The following is a 13,434-nucleotide window of genomic DNA, read 5'->3' as shown; positions in this document are numbered from 1 at the left end:
CACCAGTGTATAAATGTGTGTGTGAATGGGTGGATGACTGTATGTGTAAAGCGCTTTGGGGTCCCTAGGGGGGACTAGTAAAAGCGCTATACAAATACAGGCCATTTACCATTTATCACTCTGATAAAAAATGACTCCAAGACTCTTCAAATTTTAGCATAATTATAGAAAGAAATTACTGCTTACTGACACCCATAACAAATAACATGAGGAATTACTTTTTGCTGGTCTTGTCTCTGTAGCATTATAAGAACCCTCCTTCACTCCTTCAGCTATCTCAGCGTAACATCTTTCTGTTTCTCCTGTACAGAAATTCGAGGAAGCACCCCTGACAATACTTTGGGCTCAGGCGCTGTATCTCCTGAGAGAGGGGATACACCGGTGCCTCTTCTTCAGTCAGAGCTGGACTCCGAGACTGTGCGAAGCGGTCTCAGAGACTTCCTCCAGGAGCTGCGTGATGCACAGAAAGAGAGGGTAACGGGGCTGCGCGGCACGAAAATGACAGTACATAATAACTCGAGGATAATCTCTTTGTTTGTGTAGCTCAAGTCTTTGTTTATTGCTAATTTTGAAGGATGATGTCCATTGCCAGCTGGGGTCCGTGCAGCGGGAGCTGGAGGAGCTGAAGGTGGAGCGGGACTCTGCTATGAGTCGACTCACTCAGCTGCAGTACTCCATGCAGGAGTACCAAGAAGGTTAGAGAGTTTGCCCAAGTTGTTTAGAAAGAAGGAGATTTTAGATGAGCTCAGGGAAACTTTTCGCTTTCAACAGTCTGCTTGTGTCAAACTCTGAAATAATCTTCATCTGCACAATGAAGGCAAGCTGCCCAAAACCCATTTCTGAGTGGAGTTAAAATTAAGTCTGATAATCTGCTGCAGGCTGTGTTGTTTGGATGTCTCATTATAGGGAAGCGTGGACTGGATGAGCGCCTCACCACCACCCAGATTTTGCTCCAGCAGCAAGAGGAGGCGGTGAGGAGAGGAGACAGAGAGCGGCGAGCTCTCAGCGACCGGGTGAAGGATTTAGAGCGAGCGCTGCAGGCCTCTGAGACGGATAAGAAGCACATACAGGTACTCCATGTTTTGTGTTGTCACTCACACAGCAGTGATCCCAGCTCGGCTACAGTCAACATATGGTAGCGCAACAGAAGGACAATAACTGGAAGCGTGCACTGTCGACAAATGTAATAACAACAGATGCTGGCGCACACTCAGTGTTGCACCACCTGTGGTGTCCCCTGCCAGCCCTCCATATGTTTGTTTTTAATACCAGCACCTTTCAAAATGATTCACCTTCTGGGCTGTGTGTACTACTGAGTGAATCTTTTATCTGTTGTATTTTTTAGAACAAACGTTTTGAGAAGACAAGGAGATTATTGAGCTGTGGCTCCTCTCTGTTTCTAATTGTCTGTTCAAACATAAGTGAATGTAGACTTAATATGACCCTTCTCCTCCATCCATCTCTGCAGGATCAGTTAAATAAGCAGCGTGCTGCCGAAATCCGTCTGGAGGTGGAGAGGAAGCGCCTGCGGGAGGCGCTAGAGGCAGCTGAAGCTCGAGCCACCAGGGTGGAGCTGGGGAGGCGCAGTCTGGAGGGGGAGCTGCAGAGACTCAAGCTGAGCCTGGGAGACCGAGAGGCTGAGAGTCAGGCCTCCCAGGAGCGCCGTGACTCTCTCGTCAAACAGGTACAGATACAGAGCTGTTTATTTATGACTCATGATCAGCTTAATGTGATTAGTTGGGCCTGAGAATTTAGAATAGAATAGAATAGAATAGAATTCAACTTTATTGTCATTGCACATGCACAGGTACAGGGCAACGAAATGCAGTTTGCATCCATCCAGAAGTGCTTTAGCCGTGATATAGATATATTACAGTATATATTAGCAATAATATAGATATGTAAGTATATTACAGAAATTATGGTCTATTATGGTATGTTATAAGGTACACGGTATGAAGTATGTTATGAATATTCTAGAACTATAAGTATGTACAGGCTATGAACAGGATATAAATATGAAAAACTAAACAGAAATCTGCGATATACATCTATACAGAAATGTAAACTATGCAAGTTATAAACAGTTGTAGGATTAAAAATGATCATATGTACAGAATTATTATTTACAGAATTATACAGTAGTGCAGTTAAGATAAGTGAGATATGTGGATACATTCTACAGAGGCTATATAAAGAGCTAGTTCCTTCTAATACAGGAGATTTAATGTCACTGATCAGCTGGTGAACATTTAATTATGATTTAATGCTATTATTTATTCTTATAGTCTGCCATTTAGCCAGACTGATGTACACTGTAGTGTTTACATATACAAATAAAGCAACGACTTAAATACAAAAACATCAGAATTAAAAACTTAAAATCTAAAGAAACAAAGCAATCAGCGTCACCAAAAGTTACCAAAAGTTACAGGTTTTTTGTTTTGTTTTGGCCTGACATAAACTGGTTTCGTACTAATTGCAGGTTACTGAAGGAGAAGCCCGCGTAGCTCTGCTGCAGAGAGAGGTGGAGATGCTGAGCCAGGCTCTGCTCAAATCTCAAGAAGGTGAAACTTTACTCAGAGAAAAAATCACTTCTCTCAACCAGACGATTCAGGAGGCGGCGGCCCTTCAGAGCAGCACGCAGGGTCGTATGGCTGCCCTGCAGAAGACGCTCAGCATGGCTGAACAGGACAGAAGGCTCCTGCAGGTGAGAGAGAGAGAGAAAACAAAGGGCTTCAAACAGCGTGGCTCAGATGTGAATGTTGACGTGAGAATTATTCTGTGCCGTTAAGGAACAAATGGATGCATCACGAGCGTCATTAGCTGAGGCGAGGAGAAACACGGCCACCCTCACTGAGCGCGTGCAGAGCCTGCAGACCGAGCTGACCGAGAGTGAGCTGCGGCGAGAAGAAGTAGAGTCTGAGCTGAAGAGCGCTCAGGAGGTTAGAGACAAACAGATTGCCAGAGACACTCGTCCACCTGCAGGGCTGCCGATCTGAAGCTGCGCCAGTAAAAGAGTAGATTCTGCACAATGCTGAACTCAGGCCGGTGTTCTTGATAGATTTCTGTCTTCCTCCGTCAGGCTCTGCGACAGCGCTCAGCCAGTCTTGCGGAGGCTCAGCGCAGCGCCCAGTCGGCTCAGACAGAGCGGGCCGCTGTGGAGGAGCGGCTACGTGCGCTGCAAAGAGCAGTTGCCATGCTGGAGACGGAGAAAAAAGATGCAGAGAGGCAGGCTGTGAGGCTGGAGAAAGACAAGAACGCACTGAGAAACACATTGGACAAGGTCAGCGCTGTGTCAGCATGTGTTTGTTTCTTTGTTTGTTTTCTTTGTGACCTTCTGACATTAAAGATGTTTGATTTATATGGCAGTTAAGATTCAAAATGGCCTGCAGAGCCTTATAGCTACACCACACACGCTGATGCATTACTTTTAAATAAAATATCAAAACAGCCTGAGAGAAATAAAATGTTAAAAACGTCAGATAAGTACGAGCTCCTCTACAAAATTGCCTCCAAGCAAATTCTAATTGTATGATATAATTTATATAAATCATTATAAAAACATGAAAAGTTGATCTTTTAGTATTCTAATAAATGTTTACTATTTACTTCCCTTCATTTAAATTTAAATGTTTCCAGAAATTCTGAAAAAGATATGACATTTACACATATAAAGCGTTTCCTTTGTCTCTTAAACTATAGAACTGCACAAAAACACCGCTCACATACTGTGTTCACCATCTTGGATGAGTGTTTTAGTCACCACACCAGCTCGCGTCCCTGCTTTGAACGGCTTGCTTCGCTGTCGTTACATGTCCATGGTTACATTTTTCATCAGGTTGAACGTCAGAAGCTGAAGTCTGAGGAGGGCACGATGCGGCTGTCTGCAGAGAAGAGTCGCCTGGATCGCTCTCTAAACACAGCCGAGCAGGAGCTGCAGGAAGCGCAGCAGCAGATACTGATGCTGCAGGTAGGGAACGGCCGCTGATGGAGGCAAAAGACGACCAAACTGCTGCCGAATCCTGCTGAAAGATTTTGTTTATTTAGCTGTGGCTGGACACGTCTACTGGAAGTGAGGGTTTTGTGCAGAAAGAGCGGGCGAGAAGAAAACCAAGCAGATGTTTCACAGTGAGAAAATAAACCTGAGTTCTCAACTTTTTGACTTGAGCAATGAGCTTAAAAAGAGCTTAAAATTATTATTTTTAACATGCAAGGTGACATAAATGTGTAATAATCTACATTTTTTCCGTGGATGTAAAAAAACAAGATTAGTTTTAATGTTATATTGTAAAGTTTAAGTCCATAAAGTGACATCTGAGTAATTTTCGATAAACGATTGGACCAAAGACATGAGATAGTTTTGGGAAAACTTCATTTTAATGATGCTAAAGTCTTAACTATGTTTTTCTATTTACCACATACATGCCAAAAACAAGCAAATAAATTAAGCTGCAGCGGGTTTTGGAGGAATTTTGAAACGCTCATTAAAGTTGTTTATCTCAGGTCGGTTTAACATTTCAGACTTCTCCTCTTTTCTCCTCATTCAAGCCAAACTTTTCCCAAGCTGCAGAAATGTGCTTTAACCCTCGCAGTAAATCCCAAAGCTTTAACGTTCGCTGCAGAGTTTTAAAGACTGTGAGGCTAACAGCCGTGTTTGGAGACTTTTTTTTTGTTGCGCATTCTTCGATTGCTGAAGTCTTAAAAAGAGGAAAACACTTTGTGTTGTGTGACCTGATTCCTGCTGGAGGTTTGTTTGCGTGAACCATCACTGATTTGGTGGAGGACTCCACCCAGGTGTCACTAGATACCAGATAATTTCATTTCTTTTAATTTACTTTATCAGGTTCACAGATCTGGAATCAGATTTGGACATGACTTTATTAGACTATTATTTATGTATTATGTACTATTATCTTTCATTAGGATGATTCACTTTTCTCGCATTTTGTCTTGCAAATGACACACAGCTTGTAGTTGACCTTGTTGGACAGCTGTTTTACATGTTCTTAGACAGACTCTAGTTCACTGCAGCGCGTCCAAACGATATGCTTTATTATCTTTTTTTTTTTTTTACTCTGTTGTAACTCCGTCCATAAAACTCCAGTCGTGTTTGGCTTTCCTCCAGATGTTCTGTTGCTCTCCTTTTACATTTGGTTGTCTTCCCGTGTGTGTGTGTGTGCGCGCGTGTGTGTGTTTCATGAGTAGACACAGCTGGCTGAGATGGAGCAGTCTCACAGTTTGTGCGAGAGTTTGGTGAGGCAGCGCGAGGAGGCCCAGCGGGAGGCGGAGAGGCTGAGGACGAGCTTTCGGGATATCGAACGGACGCTGGGCACTAGAGAGCGCGCTCACCGGCACAGAGTCAAAGGGCTGGAGGAGCAGGTGCTCACATTGTGCTGTGTTAAAAGCTTTTTTTCTCTTTTTTACCAAGTTCACCTGTAGACACACCTGATGCTGATGTTCCTGTTGCTTTTAACAAAGTTGTTCAGAATATATATATAATCCATCCATCCGCTTCCGCTTATCAGGGTCGTGGGGGGGCGCTGGAGCCTATCTCAGCCGTCATAGGGCGAGAGGCGGGGTATACCCTGGACAGGTCGCCAATCTGTCACAGGGCTAATACACAGAGACAGACAACCATTCGCACTCACACCTATGGGCAGCTTAGATTAGTCAATTAACCTATCCCCACAAACTGCATGTCTTTGGACGGTGGGAAGAAGCCGAAGTACCCGGAGGGAACCCACGCAAACACGGGGAGAACATGCAAACTCCAAATGTTACTTAGCTGGATCCAAGTTTCATTGAGTATAATAGATATGATGGATCATATCTGTGGGCACAGACACATCTGTGTTTCTTTCAACATCAATAATGTTGCTTCAGCACAATCAGCACAACTGATTAATCAGTCTCATTGTTTTTTACAGGAAAAAAACTAATAAAATGATAGTGCTTGGATTTTTTTTTTCAACAAAACTTCATCTTAAAATGTTGTGCAAGCACAGATGGAACAATGTGATCATTAGTATGTTGAGGTGGGAAATAACAAAAGTACAAATATCTGTAATTTCTGCTTCTTAGTTTTTAAAAACAGGCACGCTATTTTATGTTTAGAGCATCGGAGGGACGTTTTTGTTTCCCAGCACCACACGACTTCAAAACAAGGAGGCAAAAACATATAGTTTATGTGTCATTTTTTTGCACTATATTCAGTAAGTTAAATTAAATTAAATTAAATTAAAAAGTAAGTAAATACAGAACTCGTATTGGTGATACAGGTGCATCACTTCCTGAGCAGCCCATGGAGTGATTTCAATGACTGAATCAGTTTTGAAGTTTTAATCAGTTTTGATTCCTCCAGATTCTTTAAATGTTTTGATGATATTATGTCTCACAGATGATATTTGAAGGTTTATGTTGAGGAACATCACATTTGCATTACATGCATTTGCAGACTGGTGAACCTCTGCCCATCTTCACTTCTGAAGCGCTCTTTTTATATCCAGTCACATTAATAATCTGTTACTAATTAACCTAATCAGCTGCAAACAAGTTCCTCCAGCTGTTTGTTTTTAGCATCACTTAATTTTCAAGCCTTTTGTTACTGCCTTCAAAATCTCACTCTTCTGTCCACGTCTGTAACCTGCAGACTGGATTTAAGATTGAATCATGTTATCAGATTTAAAAATTACATGTTTAACTGTTTGTTGTCACCTTTATCATTACTGCAGGTGTCTACTCTAAAGGAGCAGCTTCAGCAGGAGATGAAGAGGCGGCAGCCGTCTCTCCCATCCTCCGTGGTGTCGGCAGGGAACCGAGACGCAGCTTGAAACCAGAAACACCAGCAGCAAACTCCATCTTGAATGTCTCATAGCAACAACGCTACTCCACAGTTACTGTACTGTTTCAAAGATGTTTTATTTTGTGACACTGAATGAACACTATTGTAATTTTGAAGCCTTGTGGGGGTTTTTTTCATTCTGACTCAAGAGAGAGGAGATGGAGCATTATGATTCAGCCAGCTGTGCTGAAAACACCAGCGGCCGTCCTGATTACTGGCAGCCATCTGCACTCGATCTTTGTCCAGCATATTCCCAAATTTCTTGTTCTTATTCAAGAATTACCGCAGGACTCTCCTGCAGACAGGCTGGAATGAAAATCTGCAGATTCCTCCACGTTCATGTGAACAGATGAGGACAGAAAGGGAGAGTTTGGGTTTGTTAGGAAACAAACAAACTGAGCATAATGAAGGAATTGTACTGTATGTTCTCTCTGAAACAGATTTTACTGATTTTCTGATATATATATATATATTTAGACACTATTTTACCACTGAAGACTGAGTGCTGCAGTGATGGTGCAGTTTTTTTATTAGGTTAGTTTTACTGCTTTTTACTTTATGTATAAATACTGACACTGGTGATTAATAAGGGCAGAGTCACTCATTTGGACGAAGGGAAGCCATGTTTCCTGGAAAATAAACTTGGCTGTGTGTCCTAACTCATGTCTGCTCATTAATACGCTTCAACATGCTGAGCTGCAGCCGGGAATCACACCTGAGTCAATGACACGCTGATCAGCTGTAGTAAAAAAACAAAACAAAGTTTATTTTTTTTCTCAGTCTCTATAGTGACAGTTTTACAAAGCAGTAGTACAGAGGTCATTTGTGAGGTCACTCCTCACTACCTGTTTCATCACATATCTCATGATCTTCGATAGCGAGACAGCTGGCAGCTAGATTAGTTTTGTCTGATGTCAGTGCACTGCGGCCACCATTGATGAGCTAATCATGACAATGACTGCTTTTCAACACAAATACAGTAACGTACCAGTAAACACGAGGCGATTAATGTGATACGATATGCAAAAAATTAAAAAATAAAAATAGAGGATGTTCTGTGGCTTTATGTGCACCTCTAAAAGTTTTATAGCACCAGTGATTTATACAGTCATCAACGTCCTTTGGATTATACGTATCCTTACACACAGGATCTAGTGAGCAAACACACATGTGGAACATTTTAGATGAAGAGAAACATGCTGAAATGCAGAAGTGCTTTTTTGCACAGGGGTAGCGGGGGTGTACAGAGGGAGAGGAGGGAGGGAGGAGGGCAAAGTAAGACAACGTGATGAGGGAGGTGAAAAAGCGGCAGTATCTGGGCGGGTGGTGTCCCTGATCATCAGCAGCTTCCGCAGCTCTTCCCACAGCTTCCTCCTAATGATGCACACTGGCCACTCAGCGCCGCCACTCCACAGCGAGAAAACTGATCGCGACACAGGTCCGCTAAACACACACAAGCACACACACACACACACACACACACACACACACACACGGAAAAGTCCGTTAAAATCAATCTCATGATTCTTTCTCATATGAGCTATTGTCCAACACAGACAATTAAAATCATTAGAAAGTTATTTTCTATAAGCAGGCTTGTAGAAGATTTTGGATAACAAGCCAAATTTATACCATCACTTTAGAATTTGTGTATATTTTACACGCGTTTCTCTTTCATTTACATTTATATTTATTTATATGCCTTTGAAGATTTGGTTTTATTCATTAATTTATTAACCTGCAAGATGAAAATTAGCCTGTTCAGCTAAACCTGGCATATTTACAGGATGGGTTTAAGTGCTTGTGTTAATTAATATACACTCCCTTTTGAATTACTACATAAAATATCAAGGAGTAAATGCATGAACACAGGTTACGCGAATCCCACCTCTGAGCAGCTCCTCGTGTGCGCACACAGTCCTCACGCAGACCTCCTTGTTGACGACGTACACCCGCCGCAAACTGAACAAAAACACATGCAGAGGTCACACGTGCGGAGCCAGGAGCAGCTCACAGTCATCATGTCGGTCTTATCAGTCACAACTGCATCTACAGGCAACAGTCTATAGCCGATCTAATCAAATCCACTGTTGCCTATTTAGTGAGACACTGCACTTCATGGTGTTTCCTCATTACTGCTGAAGTTTATTTTGAGTCAGCACCACATACGAACTCATAAGAACTAAATGAGGGTTGATCCACGGCTGGATATTGTTCCCAACAAATACACTATTTAGTCCTGTTTGAATAATGGAGTCTTTGAAATGATTGCTGAGAACAGGCCGTACAATCTTTATCCGGTAAGTTCTTGGAGAGCAGTTTGGCTCCTGGTTGCCTTTTTGTTAGACACCTTGAGACATCTGCATCGTATAAAACCTCATTCCTTTTGTTTTGGATCTGCATAAATGCACTATAGTTCCAGCAGATTGTTAACATCAGAATTAACTGTGCTTCAGTGATATTTACATTAGAATAACAGACCAAAACTAGCACAGTGCACATGAGGTAAGTATCCATTCATCAAGAAGAAATGAAGCCATGCAGTATTACTCGTAATCACTGCTTTCTGTTGCTGTTGTGCTCCTTTAAAAGCACTTACCTGTAGAAACAGAGGCTGTTGAGACACTGCTTGCATGGCTTGTGAACTGAGTAGAGTCGGGTGCAGAGGTACTGCTCCTCTCTGCAATCTGGGAATCAAACAACAGAATAATTTCTCCACTCTACGTAAAACAACTGGCTTTCTGTTCTCGTCTCTCCGAATCACTTACCGAGAGGTCCAGGCTCCGTGGGCTCTGTCAGGAATTCGGGATCTGTTTTTTTCAAATAGTATGAGACATGCGGCAATTTGCATTCATTCATTCAATCGTGACAGCACTGGGAGTAAATCTGTGACCGATGGGAGGAGAGCTAAGCAGACGTACCTGATTTTCCAGGACGGATCACGGGGTTGAGCTGAACCTGCTGCTGATAGCCTCCACGAGGAGGGTCTAAATAAGAGGAGAGAAAAAATTTCCCACTTATACACTTGGCATAACATTTAGAAAATGAGGAAACTGAAAAAAAGAAAAGTAAATGTCTCACCTGTAGTGTACTCATACTCTTGGAATTCTTAAAACAAGCAAGAGAAAAAAATGTTTCATGAGATCAACCGTTAGTTTAAAAAAAAAAAACACACAGAAAGCGCTGCACCACATAACGTGAACCACCTGCACGAGTTCACAAGCTTGTGAGTCAGTAATCATGACTTCATATGCAAGATGTTTAAAAATAATAAGATGCAGACTGGTCAAAGTGCTATTTACACTACAGTGCAGTTGGTATGCGAATGACAAACATATGAATCAGGAGAAAGACAGAGAGAGGGGGAGGGCGAACTCCTCGAGGGTGGGTGATACAGCAGAGGATAATGAGGAATTGAGAACAGATGTGGAGAGCTCTGATGTAAACCGATGCTGAGCAGGAACAATGAAGGCCAATATTCCCTTAATTAACTTACCGTTAAAGATATATGGATCCTGGTACTGGGGCTGGCTGAACAGCACAACTGTTGACATCATAGACAAAGAGAGGAATCACAAAGACGTAATGATGAGAGAAATGCAGTCGGTGAAACACAAACAGCTCTTTCACTGGTATTTTCTAAGTCTTTTAAGATCACACTCATCTCCTTTAATAAGGCAGTTGTGAAGTATGAAACGTTACAAATGCTGGAAATGTAATCGCACCTGATAATTATGTGGCTTTTACATCTTCAAACTCTAGCTAGCACTACTGCAGGACCATTATTGCAAATGACAAGTCACAATCCCATCAAGCTTGGGAACGTGGGGAGAAAGACCGCACATGGCGTGAGGGGTTTGGGCAGGAAGCCTTTCTGCTTAAGCCTAACCATTAGTGAGTGAACACTGAGAAGAATAACACCATTACATCACTACCAGCAGCCTGAACGAGGATCCATGGATTCTTTGCGTTCATGTTGGTTATGCCAAATTCTGACCCTAACCTCTGAATAACACAGTAGAAATTGAGACTCATCACACCAGGCAGCGTTTTCCGATCTTCTCTTGGCTAATTTTGGTGAGTCTGTGAGAACTCTAGTCTCAGCTTCAGCCATGGCACGTTCACCTATCTTTCTCATTCTGATGCTCGTTTCAACTTTAGCAGGTCATCTTGGTCATGCCTACACTCCTAGATCCACTGGGCTGCCGCCATTTGATTGGATGATTAAGTATTTGGGTTCAAGCAGTGGAACAGGTGTACTTAAAAAATGCCAAGTGAGACTTTGTGCTGCTGTATCTCACTATTATTCAGAGCAGCATACATGTGTTATCTTTGCAGCTTTTTATCAGTTTGACTAAATTTTGTTGCTATTCGAGGAATAGTGAACATAATGAATAGTGAATAGTGATCTTTGTTTTTTACAGTGGGCAGCAATTTTCTGTTAAAATTTGAAACGTTTTGGTAGGTTTTCGGCATTTTTGGTCAAGAGCAAGGAGTGTGTGGGACTAAACTGGACAACGGTGATAACAGGTGCTGTTGGGGCTGTTTTGTTGTTGAGGTCTGAACATGAAATGAATAAAGGAATAAATAAACGAGTAGTTTGACATTTTTTAAAATGTTGGCAGGGCTTTGTTGGTACTTTTAGACTGAACTACTTATCTGTCATTTAATCTTATTTAAGTTGTTGATCGAGGAGTTTTTCATGCATGATACAGACATGAGAATGGTATCAGTCTCCTTACCTAACTTGAAGCAAGAAAGCAAATAAATCTATTATACCAAAATGTCCAAACATTTAGTATTGAGCCTTTGATGTTATAGAGAACCGATTTGTTTTTTGAAGCTGTTTCAGCTCGTAGAGGCCTGTGGTGCAGTTACCTGGCATGCAGAGTAGCAGGAGGACTCTCATGGTCGCTCTGGGAGGTAGACTGACTTTAACACTGGAGGGAAAATGAGAGTATTAATCAAAACAAAACAACATGAGGGGGATAAAGTGCTCAGTGCTGGACACTGCTTTGGTCTCCTGAAAACTCGTCTCTTCTCTTTCCCCCATCCTCCGTCACCTTTCCACCCCCCCATACTTCTGCCCCCCTTAAGCCATCATCCCCACTGTGACCAACACCACCACCTCCTCCACCAGGGAACTGTGGCAGCAAGAATGTGGCACGTCTTCCTCAGAACAAACTTTCTGTTTTACAGCTTTTCCTCGCAGCAGCACACAGTCCGCATTCCAGGAAAAGAAACAGAGGACCCCTCGACCCCACCCCACTCTCTTTCTCTCTGGGTTTTCTTCATCCCTCCCTCTTTATGCCTCCTCATCCTTCATTTCCCTTCTGTCGCTCTCACTGGTCATTTCCTACCAGCCCCCCCCCCCCCCCCCCCTCTCCTTTCCCCCCTTTTCTTTCTTCTTTACCCGACCAAGCAACAGAGCTTTTTAAAAAAATAAAACCCCACTCTGAATCCGTCAGTGACATTCATGAAGTCACACTGTTACATACAGTAAAACTCATTACCTTACACTGGCTAAAGTACTTTTCCACTTTGTGGAAAGTATGAATGCTCCTCCTCCACAGCTGCTGCTGCTCTGTGGGCCACTTCATGCACTAAACCTGATTGTGTGGTACATACACAAAACCCACTCTTTTCTTTTCTCCCTTCCCTTTGTCTAGGTCACACTTGGACACAAAATCTGTGAGTAAAACACTTTTTGCACAAGTTGTGCATGCATGCCAAGCAATTTGTGCACCTTTGTGTGACACTAAAACACACACACACACACACACACACACACACACACACACACCACACACACACACACGCACACACACACACAGTTCTTGGTGTGGCTTTCGGAAACCATATGTTTTCACAGCACACATATGGGAGCCATTACCCCCCCCCCCCCCCCCCCCCCCCACACACACACACACATACACAAAAATACCCACAATCAGGAGATGCTCTGCTGTCATCCATTTTTGCACCATTTGGTTTTTTATAGTTAAAAAGGGAACACTAAGGAATCATTTCTGCATATGCCCTCATCGACCCCTATTCTCTGGAAGTAGCTCAATTTCCCCCCCACTCAATGACAGAGAGGCTGGAGAGAGGGTTTAGTTTTCACCCTCTCACCAGTGCCATCGCTGCAGTCCCTCCTCCTCCTCCCTCTTCTTCTCTCCAGTGAAAACACAGGACCACATGTCAATTCTCAACAGCCATTAATATACACCCAGAATATCCTCGGCTATTTTTGGTTTGCATTAAGCAAACTGATAAGCGCCAGGAATGCTTTGAAGTCTTTTTAAGACTCACCGCACTGCATGAAGTCTGTGCACAAAAAATGTCTCCTGATTTTTTTTCCCTCCTCCATAACCTTCAGCATAAATGCTGTTTAGATCAGGTAAAGTCTGTAACTCATTTCATACGTGCATTTAGTAATAATAATAATAAAAAAGAAACAAGAAAGTCAAACTAAACCAGTCATGCGACTTTTTCAGAGATCTTACCCAACTTTGACTCAATTCGCTCCGACTTTCTGCTGCTCTCATGTGTCCTGTGAGTGCAGGAGGACTTCCAGCGCCACATTGTAC

At 42.6% G+C, this 13,434-nt stretch overlaps 2 protein-coding genes across 5 annotated transcripts in view; one reads left to right on the top strand and one right to left on the bottom strand.

The window, feature by feature from the left end:
• Positions 1-7,664, top strand: part of crocc (ciliary rootlet coiled-coil, rootletin) — a 25,332-nt gene extending 17,668 nt beyond the window's left edge. For 3 of the 4 annotated variants that reach the window (XM_087840770.1, XM_087840769.1, XM_087840768.1), the window contains 10 exons: positions 311-474; positions 575-695; positions 907-1,070; positions 1,469-1,684; positions 2,486-2,710; positions 2,796-2,945; positions 3,086-3,286; positions 3,842-3,973; positions 5,209-5,382; positions 6,735-7,664. In XM_087840770.1, coding sequence (XP_087696896.1) covers positions 311-474; positions 575-695; positions 907-1,070; positions 1,469-1,684; positions 2,486-2,710; positions 2,796-2,945; positions 3,086-3,286; positions 3,842-3,973; positions 5,209-5,382; positions 6,735-6,833 — 1,646 coding nt within the window. In that variant the 3' untranslated portion in view covers positions 6,834-7,664. The remainder of the gene's footprint in view (positions 1-310; positions 475-574; positions 696-906; positions 1,071-1,468; positions 1,685-2,485; positions 2,711-2,795; positions 2,946-3,085; positions 3,287-3,841; positions 3,974-5,208; positions 5,383-6,734) is intronic. The other variant, XM_087840771.1, reaches the window with a different exon arrangement.
• On the bottom strand, positions 7,585-13,434 carry mfap2 (microfibril associated protein 2). The gene is made up of 9 exons (XM_006783386.3): positions 13,351-13,434; positions 11,723-11,784; positions 10,341-10,388; positions 9,926-9,952; positions 9,766-9,831; positions 9,613-9,654; positions 9,444-9,531; positions 8,733-8,806; positions 7,585-8,287 (listed from the first exon to the last, which is right to left on the bottom strand). The coding sequence occupies exons 2-9, from the start codon at positions 11,751-11,753 to the stop codon at positions 8,184-8,186; spliced, it is 480 nt and encodes a 159-aa protein (XP_006783449.1). The 5' UTR covers positions 11,754-11,784; positions 13,351-13,434; the 3' UTR covers positions 7,585-8,183.

This window comes from Neolamprologus brichardi, chromosome 5 (assembly GCF_056152115.1).
Source record: "Neolamprologus brichardi isolate AB-2024 chromosome 5, ASM5615211v1, whole genome shotgun sequence".
Classification (NCBI taxonomy): domain Eukaryota; kingdom Metazoa; phylum Chordata; class Actinopteri; order Cichliformes; family Cichlidae; genus Neolamprologus; species Neolamprologus brichardi.
This window is presented reverse-complemented; position numbering and strand designations above follow the sequence as displayed.

Bases quoted from the DNA above. Each gene is read 5' to 3' on its own strand.
- mfap2 (XM_006783386.3), bottom strand. From the start codon at position 11,753: ATGAGAGTCCTCCTGCTACTCTGCATGCCAG. The intron at 9,832-9,925 runs GTGAGACATTTA...CCTCTTATTTAG, and splicing joins AGAGTATGAGTACACTACAG to ACCCTCCTCGTGGAGGCTAT. The intron at 9,655-9,765 runs GTACGTCTGCTT...TGAAAAAAACAG, and splicing joins GATCCGTCCTGGAAAATCAG to ATCCCGAATTCCTGACAGAG.